The 22531-nt window shown below is 39.2% G+C and overlaps 1 protein-coding gene and 1 pseudogene across 1 annotated transcript in view; one reads left to right on the top strand and one right to left on the bottom strand.

The window, feature by feature from the left end:
- The window catches only part of MFSD14A (major facilitator superfamily domain containing 14A), a 45344-nt gene extending 33731 nt beyond the window's left edge, over positions 1-11613 (bottom strand). Inside the window, exon 1 of the mRNA XM_043575662.1 lies at positions 11344-11613. Coding sequence (XP_043431597.1) covers positions 11344-11427 — 84 coding nt within the window. The 5' untranslated portion in view covers positions 11428-11613. The remainder of the gene's footprint in view (positions 1-11343) is intronic.
- Positions 11614-21027: 9414 nt separating this feature from the next.
- LOC122479431 lies at positions 21028-21540 on the top strand (annotated as a pseudogene).
- The last annotated feature ends 991 nt before the right edge of the window (positions 21541-22531 follow it).

The raw sequence follows: 22531 nt of genomic DNA, 5'->3' as shown, positions 1-22531 counted from the left end.
AGATGAACATGGGGCACCTGGGTGGCTCAGTCAATTGGGCGTCCGACTTCAGCTCAGGTCATGTTCTCACTGTTCATGGTTCGAGCCCCGTGTCGGGCTCTGTGTTGACAGCTCGGGGCCTGGAGCTTGCTTCCGATTCTGTGTCTCCCTCTCTCTGACCCTCCCCCGCTCATGCTCTGTCTCTCTTTCTCTCTCTCAGAAATAAATAAACATTAAAAAAAATTTTTTTTTTAAACGGAGGGGCCACCTGGGTGGCTCAGTCAGTTAAGTGATTCCGGCTCAGGTCAGGATCTCACTGTTCGTGAGTTCGAGTCCTCCCGTCGGGCTCTGTGCTGACAGCCCAGAGCCTGGAGCCTGCTTCAGATTCTGTGTCTCCCTCTCTCTCTCTGCCCTGCCCCTACTTGCACTCTGTCTCTCTGACCCTCAAAAATAAATAAACATTTAAAAAAAAAAACAAATGAACACAGGGGAAGGGAAGCAAAAATAATATAAAAACAGGGAGGGGGACAAAACATAAGAGACTCTTAACTATGGAGAACAGAGGGTTACTGGAGGAACTGTGGGTGGTGGGAATAGGATAAATGGGTAAGGGGCATTAAGGAATCTACTCCTGAAATCATTGTTGCACTATAATGCTAACTAACTTGGATGTAAATTAAAAAAAATTAAAAAAAAGATAATGATTATATAACAATGTGTATAAACATACACACACAGCAAAAAAGGTAGAGGGAAATGATGTGTTAAAAGTGGCTGTTTTAGGGGCACCTGGGTGGCTCAGTTGGTTAAGCGTCTGACTTCAGCTCAGGTCATGATCTCACAGTTTATGGATTTGAACCCCGCATCAGGCTCTGTGCTGAGAGCTCAGAGCATGGAGCCTGCTTCAGATTTTGTGTCCCCCTCTCTGTCTACCCCTCCCCTGCTCATGCCCGTTCTCTCTCACTCTCAAAAATAAGCATAAAAAAATTTTTTTTAGTGGCTGTTTTAGTGAAGAGGACTCAATCAATTGAGGAAAGTGTCAGGGAAGGCTTCTCAGGGAGGTAAATGATATTACCTGAGACTTCAAAGTTCAGTGGGAAATATACTGGGATTGTCAGATGTGTATGTGTTTGGGTGCAGGATGTCAGTGGAGGGGAATGATGGCCAAGAGCATCTGAGGGAAAGGGAAAGGGAACAGCATATGCAAAGGCCAGAACACAGGTAACAGCAAAACCTATTTCAGTACCTGATGTCTAAGGAGGAGAGTGGTAAAAGATGAGGCTGCGAGGTGAGGAGAGGTGAAACTGAAACGGTGACTGGAGAAAGGTCTCTTAAGTCACATGAAGGCCTTTAACTTTCAGGCAGCAGGGTAAATGAAACAATTCAAGACAGAAGGTAACATCACATCATAGGACTGTCTTCTTGGAACATTAAATTGCAGTGCACTGTGGCAAAGACTTTGAAAGGGAGGGAGGGAGGAAGACCAGAAAGCAGGCTATTGAAGAAATATATGGCGGCGGGGGGGGGGGGGTTGGGGGGGGTGGAGTGAGGGCTCGCCTGAGTGGTTCAGTCAGTTAAGTGGTTAAGCATCTGACTTTGGCTCAGGTCATGATCTCACAGTTCATGAGTTCAAGCCCCACATCGAACCCTGCATCAAGCTCCACACTGAGCATTTTGCTGTAGCACAAAGCCTGCTTCAGATCGTCTGTCTCCCTCTCTGCCCATTCCCTGCTCATGCTCTCTCCCAAAAACAAATAAACATTTAGAAAAAGAAAGAAACACACAAGAGAGGTAATATTAACTAGAATAAGACAGTGGTAGTAGGGATGGAGCAAAGTGAATGGAAACAAAAAACACTCAGGAGGTTGAATCAAAAGGACTCAGTGGTTGACTACATGTAGCAGGGGACAGTAAGGGAAGATCAAAGATGAAAAGGTAAGATTTCAGTGTCTGGCTTAGTCAGGCAGTGAGGAAAGGGGAAAGAACAAGAGATTAACACATTTTTGGCAAACCAGTTTGAGAAAAACATGTACAACATTAGCTGAATTTGAAGGCAACAAATTGAGAAAGATACGGAAGAAATAAAGATTAATATCTAGGTAAAGCATTCATAAGAAAGCACAACAACATTAAGACACCACAAAAATATAATAGATAAAAACAAATAATTTTAAAAGCAGCTAATAATATTCTATCCTATGCAAATAATTAAACATTCAGAAAAAGCTCTACCATCATAAAGATGTTCATGGCAGCATCATTTATAGTGGGAAATATGGAAATCTAAATGTTCCACCTTTAGTAACATCTATAATCAAATCACAGTGTGTAAATCAGAATAATATGCAGCCAAAAACTGTTTATGGATAATCTTTAATGATATGTGGAAATGCTTATGGCAATGTTAAATTTAAAAAAATATAAGTGGGAAAATAAAAACAAAAAAAAATAAGTAAAAGCAGGATATAAAATTGTGTATAGAGAGTAATTTCAACTATGAAAAGCAAAACAAAAACTCATCTGAATGTTAATTATATTAGATAGCACTTTTAAGAGACATAAACTTGATTATGTTGTTCTGAATTTTCTAAATCTTTTTTAATAGGCATGCTTATACTTTAAATACAAGGGAAATGTTTAAGAGAAAAACTAGATAAAAACTAGAATAGAAAAATATAGGTAGGTGCATATACTTGCCCCTTCTGAGCCATTCTCTCATTATTTCCCAGAAGTGGGAGGAAAAAGTGTGTGTGTGTTGTATATTTTTTAAAGGAGGGGATGAGGGGGGTAGGTAGGGGTACTTGCTTGTCCTAAAGTACTGGTAATTTTGAGAGCTATATTATATTCATATTCAACTTTTTTGTTTTGAATAAATTCAAAAATAATACAAGATCTTAATAAAATTGACAAATTTTAAAAATATTTTACTGATTTAAAATACAAATATTTCCAGGTGGGACTTTTGACACAAGCACTAGTGGTTTTAATGGAATATCTATCCACAAGCAAAATTCTAGGACAATTAGAGAAAGAATACCAGGGTCATGGCCTGGGCAGAAAGACCAGGGGAAATTAATAGACAAGTAGGGGCAAATATCTGACCAGTAAGTAGTTTACAGCATCAAGAGTAGAGAGTTTAGATCACAATGAGATTATATCAACAGATAACATTTAGGGATGCTAAAAGAATTCTGAGGTACCAAGTGAAATATTCTGAAGGAGATAAATCGGAATATAAACACATGTCCAACCCCAAAAGCCAAGATATGCCATCTACAACCATGATAATTACTACACCTAAAGTCCTCCATTCAGGTAAGTAATTTCTCTCTTATAGAGGGATGGTTTCATGACAGTCGCCTCTAGCTTTAACCTCAGAAGTCAGGGACAATCTCCTTTCTTCACCTCCACCCTCCAATCTAATTCCCATTTTCTAAATCATAATTTCTACTGGTAATCAAGTATGGTTTCACCATCTAGGCTTTGGGTCAAGCCTTTTAAAATAATTTATTCTTCTATCCTAGGTAACGTCCACAAATTTATATTTCACTGTGTAAAGTCCTTATTTCATTTTATTTAACCTAAACTTACCTTTCTAGGCTTCTGCTGAGACAGGCCCTATGCTTTATTCTTCTATGATCTGGAGCATCTGGTCCATGCATAGCACAAAGGTGCTTAATAAATGTCTGTAGAACTTAAGTGAATTACTCTGCAAGTCCCTTCTACAGGTATTCAGTATAATTACTGTATTTAAAGACTATTAAATTTTTATTAATTATTATTAGTTAAACTTGCACCTTCCTCTAATTATACCCTCCTCTACACTCTAATATCTGATATCCCACTGTGTCATCTATCACACAGATTTATTGCACACATACACTAGATTAAAACAGTAATGAAAGTATTACTGAAAACTTATAATGGTTTACATTCAAAATCTTGCTTACTCTTCCTGACCACCTTTCAGATTGGACACTGTTACCTCCATTTTATAGTCTAACACAGCAAATAAGAGATGGAATGGAGTCTACCCAGGCAATTCCAGAGCCCAAGTCTACAGCTATGCTGGTTTTGGTGATTACACAGAATACATTACCACAGACTGTTACTCTTTTAAGTGTAGGGATCCAGTTTTTTTCCATTTTAGTATCTAATGTGTAGCACAATGCCTGGTCTAGAAAAGGTATTTCATGACCATGGCTGATTGATAGCCCTAATCATGCAGTCACTGAGCTGCTAGGGAAATTAAGTTAGTCACTTTACCTCTCTCAGCAGGAAGAGATTTATTAATCTCTCACCTAAATCCTTATCTAGCTCCCAAATTTTGGGTCTATGATTGCCCAGTCAACAGGGTTTATGAATGCAGCAATTATTATACAGGATGTTGACTTTAATAACTTATGTTGTATATCTATCGGTGTGAACTGGGGGCTTATAGAGATTTTTGGCCAGAAGACAGAATTAATTCTACCTATAACTGGGCATTATAATCCCACTTATTAAATAGAATTTATCATGTGAATAAACAATGAGAATAAGCCAAACTGAGGCTCATTCTTCAAAACAACTGGCTTAAACTATTAAAAAGCGTCAATATCATAAAAGAACAAGTTATTCTAGACTGAAGAGACATGGCAACTAAATGTAATGATTAAATTCTGTACCCAAAAAAAGACAACTATTAAGGAGGTACAATTAGAGAAATGTGGCTATAGCTAATATATTACTTAATACTATTATGTTAACGTTAAAATTTCCTGAATGTGAGGGGCGCCTGGGTAGCTCAGTTGGTTAAGCGTCCAACTTCAACTCAGGTCATGATCTCGTGATTCGTGGGTTTGAGTCGCGCATAGGGCTCTGTGTTGACAGTTCAGAGCCTGGATCCTACTTCAGATTCTGTGTTTCCCTCTCTCTGCCCCCCCTCTGTTCATGCATGCGCTCTTTCTCAAAAATAAACATTAAAAAAAATTTTTTTAAATACATTAAAATTTCCCAAATGTGGTAATTACATTGTGGTTATGTGGGAGAACATCCTTTTTCCTAGGTGATACATTCTCAGTTTTATAGGGGTAAAGTGTCTTGATATCTACAACGAACTCCTCAAATGGTTCAAAACAAAACAAAACAAAACAAAAAAACCGTGAGCATATATAGAGAGAAGAGAAGAAAAATAAATGTGGCAAAATGTTAATCTGTGATGTGAATCTGTAGGGTGAGCAGATGAATACTCATTATGCTATTTTTGCAACTTTTCTGTAGTTTAAAAATTCTCCAAAGTTGGGAAAAATTTTAAAAAACATTATAAAAACCAAAATAAAGTAGGGGCACCTGGGTGGCTCAGTCAGTTAAGCACCCAACTCTTGATCTCGGCTCAGGTCATGATCTCATGGTCATGAGATGGAGCCCCAAGTCAGGCTCTGTGCTAAGCATGGAGCCTGCTTAAGATTCTCTCTCTCCCTCTCCCTCTGCCCCTCCCCCTCCTCATGCTTGCTGTCTCAAAACAAGTAAATAAAAATTTAAAAAATAAAGTATAAGGGAGAATAATTTTGATCTTAAAATTTAATACAGACAAGTTATCCATCAAAAATGAGGGTAGGGGCACCTAGGTGGCACAGGTAAGCATCTGGCTCTTGGTTTGGGCTCAGGTTATGATCTCAGGGTTCATGAGTTCAAGCCCTGCGTCAGGTTCTGCACTGACAATGCAGAGCCTGCTTGGGATCCTCTCTCTTCCTCTCTCTCTGCCCTTCACCTGCTCTCTCTCTGTCTCAAAAATAAATAAACTTTAAAAACAATTAAAATGAGAGTAAAATATAGCTTCAAAAAGAAACTTTGAATTTCCTCTGAATGATACATAACTAAGCTAAAATAACATCATGTAAAAGTCTTACACACAAAAAATACAAAGGTGCTTAGTTACAGGCATCTAAGAATTGTAGCTTTTCATGGAAGAACATTAAAAAAAACCCTGTAACTACAAAGCTACTTTCATGGGATACTGACACATTATGGCATAACTAGAGAAAATGTAAGCAGGCATCATGTTTCCTTTCTCACAAAGTCAAGTGGTGTTTTCTTATTTCCTCTGACTTTAATCAAGCAAAGCGAGATCCATTAGTTTTGTAGAGCAAAAAGAAAACAAAACCAATCCTTAATTTCCTGGAAGTATGAATCACCATAAACATGTTGCTACACTATTATACTCATTAAGTAAACCATTTTGGCTTAATTTGCAGTGAGACTTTAGATTTTACTGATAGGCTACAGATCAATTTTAAAGACACATATTTAATATTTGTATGTTATCACAAAAGTGAAGAGGTTTTGGTTAAATTGCTCCTAGGGGTGCCTGGGTGGCTCAGTTGGTCAAGCGTCAGACCCTTCATCTCATCTCAGGTCTTGAGCTCAGGGTCCTGAGTTCAGGCCCTGCATTGGGCTCTGTGCTGGGCCTGAGGCCTACTTTAAAAAAAGAAAAATTAATTTTTAAAAAAGATTACTCTGGGGCGCCTGGGTGGCGCAGTTGGTTAAGCGTCCGACTTCAGCCAGGTCACGATCTCGCGGTCCGTGAGTTCGAGCCCCAAGTCAGGCTCTGGGCTGATGGCTCAGAGCCTGGAGCCTGTTTCTGATTCTGTGTCTCCCTCTCTCTCTGCCCCTCCCCCGTTCATGCTCTGTCTCTCTCTATCCCCAAAATAAATAAAAATGTTGAAAAAAAAATTAAAAAATAAAAAAAATAAAAGTAATCTCTACATCCGACATGGGGCTTTGAACTTACAACCCCAAGATCAAGAGTCACACACTCCACAACTGAGCCAGCCATGCACCCTACTTTGTGGTAAATTCTGAAAAGATTAAGCAACATGACAATCTATTGTATTCCTTCTCCATTCTGAGGAGGAAAAGATATAACTGCTAACTCAAGGTAAGCCATCATTACATTAAGTGCCTATCCCCATGAACATCTAATGTGTTACATGGTTCAAATGACCACAAACTGAACTCACTAACAAGGTAGTAGTTCATGTGGTAGAATTCATAATTGCTTTTACACATTATTGAGAAAGTAGACCCATTATTTAGAATAAGCTACTACATTTGGCCCTCAAAGAGACCAAACCATTTCAGGAAGCTGGATATATCCTGGCTGCAACTGTCAAATGTTTCTTTGACACTTCTAATTCAAAATAATGCTAAAAGACAACTTGAAGTTTTAAATAATTGAAAAACGTAAATCATATATATACTTGTCAGAATGCTACCCAGAAAAAGCTCTTCTTTTTACTTAAACTTCAAACTTTGGTAGCTGTAAATGAGTTACAGTTCAACTGTTAGTGAATTTCTGCAGATGCTATGATTATGGGGAAGTAGGTCTGCAAACTATATTAGGATGAACTGGATATATAATCTGAAAAAACTGCTTACTAATTTATCCCCAAACATACTAAGCTAAAGCAAATGCTGCAGCACACCATGGAGAAAAGGAGGTAAGTCATTCATGGTACTGCCCGCTACAAGCTTGCCAAAGATGGTACATGCATCCTGATGTTTCCAGGCATGGGCCAGTGACTTCGAAGAACAGTTGCTGTTTGAAGGCACCATGGCCCTCCTCATGGCTTGTATGCTAGCAATTAGAGGCTGTTTACTTAGCGGCTCTCTGGGGACTAAGAAGAGCTATCCTGCAACTGCCTCAGCCATCTTTGTAGGTGAAGGATGCGACGGATCAGAGCTTAAGTTTAGACTTTTGAAACGGTGGTGACTCCGACTTATGTACTTAAAATCGGAGTTACAAAAAAAAATCTGGTGCTCTGCTTCTCTGGGTATATTTCGTTTTGCAAATACCCATTTTACTTTTTTCAGGTACTTCCAACAAATTAATTCACACATGCTGTGCTTTCTATCAAATCTTTAAAGGCATTTCACCAATTTATTTGTGAAAAAATTGGACATTTTTCGCTTTGTCAGAGATGCAATCTCACAACTGTATTAACAAAACAGTAAAGATCATGTAAAAACATAAGCAAACTTCAAAAATAATTTAAAAATTCTGTTTTTGATGACACAAATAAATAACTCATGAATGTAACTCCTTAGCTCTTAGCCTCCAACAGGAATGTTTACAAACAATCTGGTAATACACGGTAAGAATTTAACAACAAAACTGAAAGTATTCTAAAATGTCATTTAATTCAACTGACTTAAATGGTCTGCACTAAAGGATACATCAAAATGCCACATACATTAAAACTTGTAACCAAAAACTGTATTTCTACATATGGATGCTTCAGAAAGCAAATTCACCAGTAATGCTACAATTACTTACATCAGTAAAATGGTATACAGGAAATGAGTAAATACATATTTACTGAATTTAACCTGTGGAAGTATTTTGTAGTTATGCATGTTGTTTTCAAATAGGACAACCGGTCTTAAACTTTGGGGAGGTATGGACTCTTCTGGGAATCTCGCTCAAAAAAAACGATAGTCAAAGAAAATTTTGCAAACGACTGCAGGGTGTACAGACCCAAGTTAAGAACTCCTGACACAGAATCACACACCTTCATGTAATTTCCCTTAACTGTATACAACTCAAACGGGCAAGTATTAGTTAGCCTGACTCTGGTTTCAGAGCCTAATCAAATACAATTTCAAGAAAAGAAAAACAGTAACTTATGATTAACCTGGTTCATTTAGAAGGGTTCACTTCTTCAACTGTCAAAAATGGTAACAAATCTAAGTTTTTGACAAATCATTAACAACTATTAGTTTTGTTTATAAATATTAACATTCATTAGTCAGACTTACAAAGATGTCATTAGCAAGATGAAGCAAAATAATTTTATTAACATTGTTGAACACTAGAAAGAAAATGGAAGGGAATCAGATCAGTATCATTGGCCATGGACCTGAAATACTGTTCAGAGATGGTCAAGGATGACCATATAGTCTAAGACACCTGCCTCTAAATGAATCCATCCACAAGCTGAACTTAAACACACACACACACACACACACACACACACCAATACCAAACGGCAATTTATTCCCTTTCTTTAAAAAACATTCATAAGGGTAGTCTGACCAATTATAAGTAGGGAGGCAGAAAAGCAAATGCCATGTTAAAATTTAAAAAACTATAATAGTTATACTATTTTCCATTTACAGCTAGAGTAGGTTAAAACACAAATACTGCAAAAAATTACTGATATTTCTAGAGATATAAATATTCCATCTATACATATACATATAATCAATATAGGAATAAATAAAATTACAATAAAAACACTAGGAATGTGCTAGCACATTTTTAAAAATCACTTTAAATGTGTTTTTATCACTTTAAATTCATATTAGGCCCCATAAAATTAAAATATGCATTAACCAAGTTTCTATTCTAAAGAGGTGTCCAGTGCTTTTAGATTGGAAAGTGCAACATAAGTGTATAAAGATGACAATAATACCCACATGCCCATAGTTCTCAAGAAAAGCTTTCATTTATTCTATGTGCCCTCTTAAAAACTTACTGCCAGTGTAAAAAAAAAAATTGTATTTTACCTCCAAAAACAAGCTATGAATTCACTACAACTTTAATAACAAGATAAAAAATAATAATCTCTTCCAAATCTCCTAGGATTTGGAACAAAAGCATCTGCTGTAAAGCGAATGGAATGAAACTCCAAAGAGGTAACATAACTGAACTTTACCTCAAGAAAAAAGATGTGTTTCTTGATCAGAGCTTCATTCTTTTGCAAAGAATACTGATCTTAAAAATCACTTGCTTTTATAAAATACAATCCTTTGTTGCTTCTATTTTATAGATTTTACATAGAACTTAAAATATCAAGTCCTGTTGGTTAAGAGACTACCAGTATTCTTTCATGCTATGTCTCTCCCTACATAGTAGTTTGAACCAACTTCATCAAAAGGGCCCTGACAATTCATAAGTGATTTAATCAAAGTAATGTCCTAATTAATCAAGTACAACAAAAAGATCCAAGGACTTGAAGTTTCTTTTTTCACCAAATGTCAAAGCTATGACATCTAATTATTTTTAGAGTTAGCTAAAAGGAGATTCTGAAATTGTTGCCTATGTCCCAAGCCTTCTAAATATATTAGCAGCATATTGATGGGGCCCCTATTCTGAAATGTCAAAAACAAAACAAAAAACCTTTGTCATTTATTTCAAATGAATTCAGCAAATCCTCAGGGGTGGCCTAATTACTGTACATATTTAGCACTATGCTAGCAGTTGATGAGGGCTCCAATTATATACATACACATACAAATATGTTGGAATAAACAGAAATACGGAATAAAAAGAATCATTTCTGCACACTCCTCAGGAAAGTGAAACGGGTATTTTACCTTTGCATTCTATTTCAGGATGTGATAGCAAAGAATGCAACAAAGACCGGAGAGTGTAGCAACATAGAAATTTCAGTATATAAAAGTATAGGCGAGTTAAATTTTCAGTTAAAAATCCTACGTCCCCTGCTGGTTAACTACAGCACACTGCATAAAGTTTATTGTGTGATGACAACTGTTTCTAAAAAGCACAATTTCTTACCCTCTGTCTTCCTTTCAAAGTGTCTTCTAATCCTCAGACCATGATAATTCTATTTAGCGGCTTTTATTTTAAAATAAAGGAGGTGATTTTAAAACAACACAGTGGTATGTGTTCTTTGGAAACCAGATGATTTAAGTCTAGGCCCCGGGTGTCCTCCGTCACGCTTGAGACTCCGGGAAGTGAAGAGGAAAGCCCACCTTCTGACAGTGTTTACCGCACTGGAAGAAGCTAAGAGCAGGAGCACTGACCCAGAACCAGGTGGAAGAAGAAAGCCAAGGCACTAAGGAGCCCCAGCGGGGTCGTCGCACCAGATACCGCCCGGCTAGAAACATATGGGAAGCCAGGGATAGCTCCCAGCACCTTCGAAAGAGCAGCGACGGCGGCGCGGGGCCCGGCGGCGAAGGCAAGGCTGCGGTGGCGAGGGGCGCGGCGGGACCAGCACCGCCGGGGCGACGCGGGGAGCCGGCCGGCTGGAGAGCCCGGCGTCAATTCCAGCCCGCGGCGGAGGCGCACGTGGGGCTCGAGGCCGAAGGGCCTCCAGGGGCCGCCGGAGGAAAGGGCGGCAGGTGCGGGAGAGGAAAGCGGCTTCCCCAAGAGGACGGGCCCCGGAGGCCGCAGGCCGGGGCGAGGGAGGAAAGCCCCCCGGAGCAGAGGCAAAAGGGCCCTGGAGACTGAGACACCGGCACCGCCGACAGGGTGGGGGAGGGCAGGGGCACTCAGGGAGGCTGGTGGCGGCGGCGTGGGGGACAGAGATGGGATGGGGAGCCCCGAGGGACGCTCCCCAGCGCGGTACCCCAGCTCACCGTGCCTCCGTCCTTAATGATGATCTTCTTGGCCAGCATGATACTGCGGTTCGCGGCCCGTTTCTTCTTCTTCCCCTGGGTCATTTTACCATCCTCGACTCCTGGCGCTGCTGCAGCCACTCCCGGGGCGGCCGGCCCCAGCGGCGAGTGCCGTCCCGCCGCTACTGCCGGGCCGAGCCGCTCGGGGCGCCCGCCGCCATCTTGAGGGCCCGGCCTGCCTCCGGCGGCGCGTCACATCGTGCGATCAGCGGAGGAGCCCGCCCCGCCCCACCCACGTGACACCGCCCCGCCCTCTCGGTCGCGGTGCGTTCGCCGCGCGGGGAGGGAAGCCCAGAGGGAAGCCGCTAGGCTCGTTCTCCGTTCATCAGCTCGCTCAGTTCTCACAACAGCCCTGGGCGATAGAGACCCTTATAGTCCGTCTTCACAGATAAAGCAATGTAAGTTTCTGAAAGTTACCTGCTCATGGAAATACGGCTGATAAATGGTTGCCCTGGACTTCTTACCAGGCGTCTTCAACTATTAGAGCTATCTCCCAACTGTATTCTAACCAGGACGGGAACCGAAGGGAACAGTTGAAATCGTTTTCCAGAAATAGTGGGTAACTGAAGGGATAAAGATAAACTGGTTTTTCAGAAACAGTATGTTGTCTTCGTGCTCAGCCACTGCCACCCCAAAGTGGAGCCTGCCTGTTCCAGGACCTTTTCTTTATTCCCTGCCAATAAAAAACTTACATAAGCTATGTCACACTATGTAACCTACTACTTGTTTTACTATTGCTTTTAAAAATCAATGGGGGGGGGGATTATAGAAACGACAGTTGACACAAGTGGAATATGGACTACAGATTGGAGTATCACCCATGTTAAAAGTCAGATTTTCCTAACTGTATTGTTAGCTAAGAGAATATCCCTTTTCTTACATAATACACTTAAGTCTTGAGTGAAGCGATGTGATGCATGTTACCTACGCTCACATAGTTAGGAAATAACATGTTTATATATGTGAGAAGAGGGTAAGAGTGACAAAATGGCAAGTTATTTAAAAATAGTGTATTTGGGTATGGTGGTTTTAAGATATGTTCCCAAGTTCACTGATACTCTTCTCTGGAAGAGATGGGGTCTGATTCTCCTCCCCTTGAGTGTGTAGGGCTGGGCTGAGTGACTCTTTTCTAATAGGATATAGAAGTGACACCATTGACTTCAGAGGGTAGGTCATAAAAGCATGGCATCTTCTAGCTAGGTCTTGTTCATTCACTGTGGGCCCAAGTCTGGGGGAAGCCAGCTGCCATGTCATGACACTGCCAACAGCCTGTGGTCAGATCTAGGTGTCCAGGAACTAAGGCCCCCTACCAGCAGATATGTGAGTAGTCTTGGAAGCAGATCCTCCAGTCCTGGTTAAGCCTTTAGCTGACTGCAACCCATGCCAACATCCTGACTGCAACTTCAGAAACCCGGAGCTAGGAACACCTAGATTACCCACTCCAGGTTCCCTGACCCTCGGAAACTGTAAGATAAAAAAGTACTTGTTTTAGGGGCGCCTGGGCAGCTCAGTCGGTTGAGCATCCGACTTCAGCTCAGGTCATGATCTCGTGGTCTGTGAGTTCAAGCCCCGTGTCGGGCTCTGTGCTGACAGCTCAGAGCCTGGAGCCTGCTCCAAATTCTGTGTCTCCCTCTCTCTTTCTGCCCCTCCCCTGCTCACGCTCTGTCTCTGTCTCTCTCAAAAATAAATAAACATTAAAAAAAAATTTTTTTTTAAAGTACTTGTTTTAAGCCACTTAGTTTTGGGGTAATTTGTAACATAGCTGTAGATAGCTAATATACAGGGTAAAGGGAATGTGTTTTTGTAATACTGTTGTAACTTTTATGTACGTTTGAAATTATTTCAAAATAAAATGTTAAAAGATAAAGTTGAATTTTCTGTCCTATTTCTATGTAAAACATTTGACTAGAAATAGAAAACAAACCACTTTCCGTGGAAGGGAGAAGAAAGGCAGTTAGCCTGATGGATACTTCAAGTTACATTTTCCCATCAATAAGTAAACCCATCATTTGTTTATTATTATTTTTTAAGTAGGCTCCACACCCAAGGTGGGGCTTGAACTCAAGATCAAGAGTATCATGCTGTACTGACTGAGCCAGCCACACATCCCAGATCACCTGTTTAAAAATATTCTCGGTGGTGGGATGGCAGGGAGGGGGTGGGGGGACGGGAGGTGCCTGGGTGGCTCAGTCAGTTAAGCAAACGACTTTGGTTCAGGTCATGATCTCCTAGTTCATGGGTTCAAGCCCCGCATCGGGCTTTGCACTGACAACACGGAGCCTGCTTCAGATTCTGTCTCCCTCTCTCTCAAAAATAAGAACATTAAAAATATTCTCTGAGGTGCCTGGGTGCCTCACTGGGATGAGCATCAGAATCTTGGTTTTGGCTCAGATCATCTCACGGTTTGTGAGTTCGAGCCCCTCAATCTCAAGCTTGAGATTCTCTCTCTCTCTCCCTCTGCCCCTCCCCTGCTAGTGCACTCTCTCAAAATAAATGGATAAACTTTTAAAAAATCCATAAAAAATAAAAATATTCTCTTGCAGAAACATTTCATTGAGCTTCAACTTGAAACTGTTTACAGAAAGTCATGCGAGATTTCATAAATAAATTCCCAAGAGCTTGTTTTGGATAGATATAGAGGGCTGGTAAGATCATTTATTGTCTGGTTACTCTGATTCTTCATAGCCCCTCAGCTATACCAATTTTGCCACCCTCAAGAACTGATTATTGTTTAGTCATTCAGAAAATATTTTTGAGTACTCTAAGTGTTTCACTGGTTTACTAGACACTGAGGATATGTAAATAAATGAGATCATATTTATCTACATGTAGCTTAATTATACTGGGTGACAAAAGTTATGAAACAAACAAAAGGCAGATAATTGCAGACTGTGGCAAGTGCTGTTGGAAATAATGTAATAAGAGAAATTTAATACATATTGAATGTCCAGAATGTCAGGCTTTGCACTGGAAGAGCTGCAATAGTACACAAGAGTAATCAGTCTTGTACTAACAGACTTATTGTGTGTACATGTGTGGCTTTGTACGTTATCTGGGGTTGTGAAGATTCACAAACTTTACATTAAGTGGTTAGTGTGGGTCAGTTAGGGTTCTTTGGTTACAATCAACAGAAATTAGCATTGGCAAGCATAAGCAAAAGGTAATGATTTTTAAGGATATTGGGAGTCCCCCAAAATAATGAGGAGAAAATCAGGTTTGAAAACAGGTAAGAACCAAGGTTTGGGAAGTTCATGAGAATACTTCAAGAGGTACTTTGGAAGGTACAGGGATCCCTTGGAGAGAAGAACAAGTGGCTGAAGCTAAATATTCCTAAAAAACCTTAAGATTGTATCACAGAATCCAAACCTCAAAATGCACCATTTATTAAAGAAACTGCACTATATCAACAGAAGATCATTTTCTTTAACTATAAAACTGAGTCACTGATACCCCTTCACCCATCTCTTCCATAGAACCACCTTTTCTTGCTGATCCAGGAAAATCCAGAACATTTTATCACGAACAAAAAAGCCACCAAAAGCCCATACAAGGCTACTATAAAAAGAAAACAGAAAATGAAGACTTTTCAATTAAAAGATACTACACTCTGGAAAATATGAAGCAGAGGAAAACTGCATACAACATTCTCAATATTAATTAAATATCATTAAATATACAACTGCAGATGTGAAAGGATGCAACATATACAAGGTTTAAAACCCAGCAGGAATATGTGAACTGAGAGTTGATCAAACTCAGCCAATATACTGAAAAAATAAAATCATCTAAAAAAAATGAATACTAAATTACAGGGTTTCTAAGAGAGAACAGATATAATAAAGGTAAGAAACATGGGGGAGAAGAATAAATCAGCTACAACAACAACAACAACAACAAAAAGCATCAAAGAGAAAATGACAGCAAAAATTATCTGAGCCTCCAGGCAAAAGCCAACAACAAAGCTAATATTTCCAGGGGCGTCAGGCTGACTCAGTGGAGCATGGGACTCTTGATCCTGGGGTTGTGGGTTCAAGCCCATGTTGGGTGTAGAGACCACTTAAAATCTTAAAAAGAAAAACTAACATTGCCAAAGGAGACAGATAAGAAGTGGTGCCAGCCTGACACTAAAACCAAGCAATACAATAGCGGAGCAACATTCTCCAAAAAAACCCAAGAAAGTTTGAGCCAAGAATTTTATATCCAGTCAAGGTGAACTTAAAGTATCCAGGTTCCAGGAGAAATTTTAAACATGCCAGAACTTGAGGAACAGTGTGCCCAGACGCTCTCCCTTGTGTACTTTACTGGAAGAGCTTTATCCAGCCATGAGTTGACTGGGGAGGATTCAGCCAAAGTACTAGTGGAAGCATGCCTGGGTGGCTCAACGGGTGATGTGAGTTCAAACCCCACATCGGGCTCTCTGTGGTCAGCCCACTTCTGATCCTCTGTCCTCCTCTCTCTCTCTCTGCCCCTCCCTAGCTCGTTCTTTCTCTCTCTCAAAAATAAATAAATGTTAAAAGAAATAATAAGTACTAGTGGAGAGTATTAAGTAGATTTAAAATATATTTAATATTATAACAAAAACAGGCATTAGAGTGAGAAAATAGTGTGTAAATGTTATACATTTTCTAATCAAATAGAAATAAGGGAACTAAAAATATGAAGATTAGAGGAAGGAGTGGAATAAGTTCAGTGGTGTCACGAGGCAATTAGATGGGAATCAAAGAACATTTTTAAAAAATGTGTATTTATTTACTTATTTTCAGAGAGAGAGAGAGAGAGAGAGAGAGAGAGAGAGAGAGAGAGTGAGCAGGGTAGGGGGAGAGAGAGGGACAGAGAGAATCCCAAGCAGGCTCTGCACTGTCAGCACAGAGCCCAATGTGGGGCTTGAACCCATGAACCGTGAGCTCATGACCTGAGCTGAAACCAACAGTCAGATGTTTGACAGACTGAGCCACCCAGGTGCCCCAGAATCAAAGAACATTTAGAGATGACAAACTAGAGGCACCTGGCTGGCTAAATCGGAGGAGCATGGGACTCTTGATCTCAGGGTCGTGAGTTTGAGCCCCACCTTGGGTGTAGAGATTACTTGAATAAATAAAACTTAAAAAAAATGACAAACAGAAACCCAGATAAGCAAAAGGGGGGCTCTAAGAGCATTACATAAAATGTCAACAGTATAAATGTAATTGCTAGAACATACATAGCTTTCTAAACAAAAAAGAAATCTTAAAAGCAGAGAACACGTTCCACATAGCAAAAGAAACACAGTAAATATAGCAATATACATAACTTTATTTTTCAAAAGGAAACACAGGAAATATAAACTAGCAACTAGTGAAAATACCACCTTGGGGGGTGGTTAGGGTGAAATGGGGTGAAAGAATGGCATGACAACTAGTCTTCTCTGAGTAAACTTTAAGGTAGCTTTAACTCGGAACCATGTAAATCCTTTACATATTCAAAAACAGAATAACAATCTTTATGTAAATTCTGAAATTGAATACAAAAGTAAACCTAGTTCTTTAGATTTTTTTTTAATGTTTATTTTTGAGAGAGAGCGAGCAAGCGGGGCAGGGGCAGAGAGAGGGAGACACAGAATCTGAAGCAGGCTCCAGGCTCCCAGCTGTCAGCACAGAGACTGACGTGGGCTGGAACTCAGGAACCATGAGATCATGACCTGAGCCGAAGTTGGACGCTTAACCGACTGAGCTACCCAGGCACCCCCAAATGTAGGTATATGAACATAGTCATGTAGAGAAAAGAGTGATTTCCACTAATTTTTGAACACTACTCTGAGTATATATCCTTAGTGGTCTATTAGTCTAAGACAAAAAGAAAACACAAAATTTAGTATGTTTACTACTAGTAATATTTTTAGTGCTGAAAAATATACCTCATAATAAAACATATGAACACATACACTGTTACTCAGAACCAGTATTTTCACTGTAAAAGAGAGGCAAGTATAAAATTTAAAAAAACACAACAACCTTCTAAGGCTAAATTTTGAGTATCAATTTGAATTTATGAACTTTTTAACAAATTTACTTCCTAGCTCTGTCCACTGAAATGGTCTAAAAGGAAACAGAATCCAGATTCCATTCCCCCTAAAAGGAATAGGCTCTTTGAAGAAATAGCTGATATTCCAGGTTTGAGACAGCACAAGTACAAGGTTGGCCTGGGACATCTTGTGACTGAAGGAAGCAAGAACTCAGAGACTAATGTGGTCACGTCTAAGATACAGGAGCTGGCCTGCAGTGACTTCCACTTCCACTGGCTGTTGGCTCAGAATATCAAAAAGAACTGTGACTATATTGAACATTGAATACATTGAATAATTTGAAGACATAGAGATATTTGAAAAAAGAGGGGGCATTGGGAAAAGGGAAATAGTCCTTTTTAAATAGAAGAATATAAACTAATAAAAGTAGAAAAAATTAGAAAATTAAAAAAGTTTAAATCACCATTTTGCACATCAGTGTAGTGTAATAAATGATTCAGTTAAGAATCATCAGTTGATGAGGGGCACCTGGGAGGCTCAGTAGATTGCGTGTCCAACTTCAGCTCAAGTCATGATCTCACAATTTGTGAGTTTGGGCCCTGAGTCAGGCTCTCTGCTGTCAATGCAGCTTTGGATTCTCTGTCCCCCTCTCTCTTTGCCCCTCCCCACCTCAAAAATAAACATTAAAAAAAAAAAAGATATATTAAAAAAAGAATCATCAGTTGATGCTAAAGTTATTGAATAAAAGACTGTTAGGAAAAGATTATTCCCATGGTGTCAAAACATTGCCTTAGAGATTACTAATTACTAAGCAGGAAAAATGACTTACTGTGGAAAGATATGGTAGTCAACACCTTGATCAAGTGACTGATTATCACTTTCATTAGTGAGATAATCTAGAATTATGTCTTCAATGTGATAAAACGTAAAATCTACAAGATCACCTATGAAATATTCTCCAAAAACATTTAGACTAAAGCTAATCAAACCCACAGACTCCACTTCCAGTTCAGAGGAAATGCAAAGAATAAAAGGAACAAGTCAAAGAATACAGACAGATCAAGGACAGAAACCAAGTGATTTACATTCTTCAAAAAGTCACATAATGGGGGGTAAGAAACCAAGGGGGTGCAGGGAAGAATCTTTGAGACTAATAAGACAATTGAATACAAAATATGAACCTCAATTGCTTCCTGGTTTAAAAACAAAAACCTGTGAAGTCATTTCTGAGACAATTGGAAACATCTGAATATGAACTCAGATGATATAATCAAATTAATTTAAACATTTCTAAGTGTGATAAATTGTATTGAGTTAAATAGGAAAATGCCCTTATTTTTAGGATATGCATGCTGAAGTATTTAGGAGTAAAGTGTCCTGATAAAGCTAGTATGGCAAAGTGTTAGTAATGTTGAATTTAGGTGAGAGTAATTCTTTCAGTTTTTATGTATGTTTGAATTTTTTCAAATTGAAAAGCTGAAGAAATTTAAATTGAAAAGAGTCTCTGGGGCACCTGGGTGGCTCAGTCAGTTAAGTGTCCGACTTTGGCTCAGGTCATGATCTCACGGTTCATGAGTTCGAGCCCCGTATCAGGCTCTGTGCTGACAGCTCGGAGTCTGGAGCCTGCTTCAGATTCTGTGTCTCCCTCTCTCTCTCTCTCTGCCCCTCCCCTGCTCACGCTCTGTCTCTCTCAAAAATAAACATTAATAAAACAAATTTAGAAAAAACAGTCTTTAACAATGATTACTTTGTGAGTGCATGGAGATAACCCATGAATTTTTCAAAAAATTTTTTTTTCAATGTTTATTTATTTTTGGGACAGAGAGAGACAGAGCATGAACGGGGGAGGGGCAGAGAGAGGGAGACACAGAATCGGAAACAGGCTCCAGGCTCTGAGCCATCAGCCCAGAGCCTGACGCAGGGCTCGAACTCACGGACCGCGAGATCGTGACCTGGCTGAAGTCGGACGCTTAACCGACTGCGCCACCCAGGCGCCCCTCAAATTTAAGGTGGTAAAATCTGTCATAGCATGATTGAAACCATTAAAATGGCAATGTTATAAAACCAAAACATTCAAAACAAAAATAAACGTGGCCTATAAAGTAAATGGAGACTTCATAAATTATATGAAGTAATGGAAGTTTGGAGCATTATGCATGTAATATCCAGAGTGAACTTCAGGTTTTAAAATTCTAAAATTCACAACAATATTTTCAAAGTCATAAATTGAAACATGGCCTCACCGCTGTCACAATTTTCTGTAACCCAACAAGTATAACTCTACTTTTGCTATAATATTTAGAAAACCTATTGAAGGAGCTTGCATATATTAGAAAAGGCACTTAGAATCATAATTTTTAATTGCTGTATTTACTACCCACACAGAATAATAGGTCATAATAAAACTTCAGTCTAAAGGATTAAACATAAGCCTTCAATTATTAGAAATCATGTTTTTATACATGCAGTGACTTTTAAAAGAAAAAGCAAACACATAAAAACAAGCACATTCACACATTTTGTTAAAAATACACAAGTCTCAGTGGTGCCTGTGTGGCTCAGTTGGTTAAGTGTCCGACTTTGGATCAGGTCATGATCTCACTGCTTGTGAGTTTGAGCCCCGTGTCCGGCTCTGTGCTGACAGCTGAGGGCCTAAAGCCTGGTTTGGATTCTGTCTCCCTCTCTCTCTGCTCCTTCCCACTCATGCTCTGTCTCTGTGTCTCAAAAATAAAAATAAATAAAAACTTACACACACACACACAAAGTCTGGGGGCACCCAGGTGGCTGAGCCGGTTGGGCACTCAAGTCTTGATTTCAGCTCAGGTCATGATCTCAGGACTGGTGACATCAAGCCCCACCATGGGCTCTGCACTGACAGTACACAGCCTGCTTGGGATTCTCTCTCTCGCTTTCTCTCTTCCCCTCCCCTGCTCACACACAGACGCTCTTTCTCTTTCTCTCAAAAGAAATAAACATAAAAATATTTTTAAAAAATACACAAGTCTGATTTAGCAAATTCAATTAAACCCCTTAAATACTTTACATTTAAAGCACATTTTAACATGAGTGTATTTTCAGAGGATTACTCCCAAAACATTATAACAATATCCATTATTCTTTTAAATCTTCAGTGAGGTCTACTTAAAAAGGATGAAAGTGAGTATCTCTAGTAAACTATTTCCAAAGGAAAAGTATGTTACTTGTTTTAAAGAAGTTATTTCTACATATTAGAAGTCCTAAATGAATACATGTAAATACATTCATAAATGAAAAGTTGGCTAGATCCAATGGAGGGCTGATGCTTAGACTGCAAATGTGGACCTATCAATTAACAGTGAATCTGTACTGTCATCTAAAGTAACAAATGGTAATAGTTTTATTCTATTAACTTTTCCTTATAATAGCAATGGTTAATGGTAATTTAAAATTAGCTAAAAATGGACTTGGTGCTGAGCTGCCTGAGCTGCCAGGAAGGGCCTGAGTGGGTGCTTGAAAGACCCAAGATTATCTAAATTTTTTTTTTTAACGTTTATTTGTTTTTGAGACAGAGAGAGACAGAGCATGAACGGGGGAGGGTCAGAGAGAGAGGGAGACAGAATCTGAAGCAGGCTCCAGGCCCTGAGCTGTTAGCACAGAACCCAACACGGGGCTCGAACTCACAGACTGTGAGTTCATGACCTGAGCCGAAGTCGGATGCTTAACTGATGGAGCCACCCCGGCGCCCCAAGACCCAAGATTATCTAAAGCCACAGGGAAAATGGTGGAAAATTCATCCTCGCCATTGCCTGAAAGAGCAATTTATGGCTTTGTTCTTTCCTTAAACTCCCTATTTGGTTTCATCATATATCTCATGTGGGCTTCTATTTCTGAATCTTAAACTCCTTAGGCTTATTGGTCTCCCTATCTGTCTATCTCTCATTACAATAGTAATTGGTTACGTACTCTTATTTGGAATAAATGGTACCTCTTCACTCAACTCCATTTATACATAGGTAACGTATACTAAAATTCCAGAGGAGAAGAAATACCAAGAAGAGGCCATCGTAGCATTAAGAGATAATCCTATTAGTGAAATAAACCAAATGTTCTTTCTTGCAAAGAACTTTAAGCCAAAAATTGAATTGTTGACTAACACCAAGCATTTATTATGTTTTTGACATAATAATTTGTACCATAATTATTTTGACTATCTCTTATTAATATGCAACAATGAAATGTAAAAAAAAGTTGAACTCAGATTAAATTCCATTAATATTATAAATGTCCTCAAATATTAGTTACTAATGGGCAGAATAAATTACTACACTACCATATAGCAGACTTAAAAAAAATAATAATTATCAGTAAAAGAAGTCCCTCCAAAGAGGCATTCATGTTGTAGTTTTCAACTGGCAAAAAATAAAATAAAATAAAATTAGCTCACAATGTACATTAATATACAGTATAAAATATCTATAAATTAATTTAAATGTATTCTTTAAAATAGTTCAGCATTTAATAAGGCTGTCATTAAACATCAGAACTGAAAACTAAATGAATACTATATGTGCTACTTAGCAATGTATCAGACTACAAATGTTTTTCTACCCCCAAGTCACATGTTTAGAATCATTTGACATTTCTCAAATTAAAACGATAAAGTATAAATTAAAAGTCTCTATAAACAAATTGACATTGTTTGTGTCATCCTCATCAGTTCAGAAGAATGTGTATAGAAATAAGTGGTCACTGTGTAGTAAGGAATTTGTCCTTACCCAAACAAAGTTCTGGCCTACATCTTTAGGACTTCACATCTGATAATTTCTGCTAACAAGATGACTCAGAATGAGCCCCTATAACTTGATGTCAGTTTTCCAGGGAGGGACAGAGCTAGTAAGTTCAACCATGTGGGCAAAGAATCAATCATTCCAAGTAAGAAAGCTTTGATAAAAATTTGGACACCAGGGGCGCCTGGATGGCTCAATCAGTTAAGCATCCGACTTCCACTCAGGTCATGATCTCATGGTTCTTGAGTTCGAGCCCTGTGTCAGACTCTGTGCTGACAGCTCAGAGCTAGAGCCTGCCTCAGATTCTGTCTCCCTCTCTCTCTGCCCCTCCCCCCACTCACACTCTGTCTCTCTCTCTCTCTCACAAAAATAAACAAACAAC

This window comes from Prionailurus bengalensis, chromosome C1, assembly GCF_016509475.1.
Source record: "Prionailurus bengalensis isolate Pbe53 chromosome C1, Fcat_Pben_1.1_paternal_pri, whole genome shotgun sequence".
NCBI classification, from domain to species: domain Eukaryota; kingdom Metazoa; phylum Chordata; class Mammalia; order Carnivora; family Felidae; genus Prionailurus; species Prionailurus bengalensis.
Note: the sequence above shows the minus strand (reverse complement) of the source record. Positions and strands in the feature narration are given on the sequence as shown.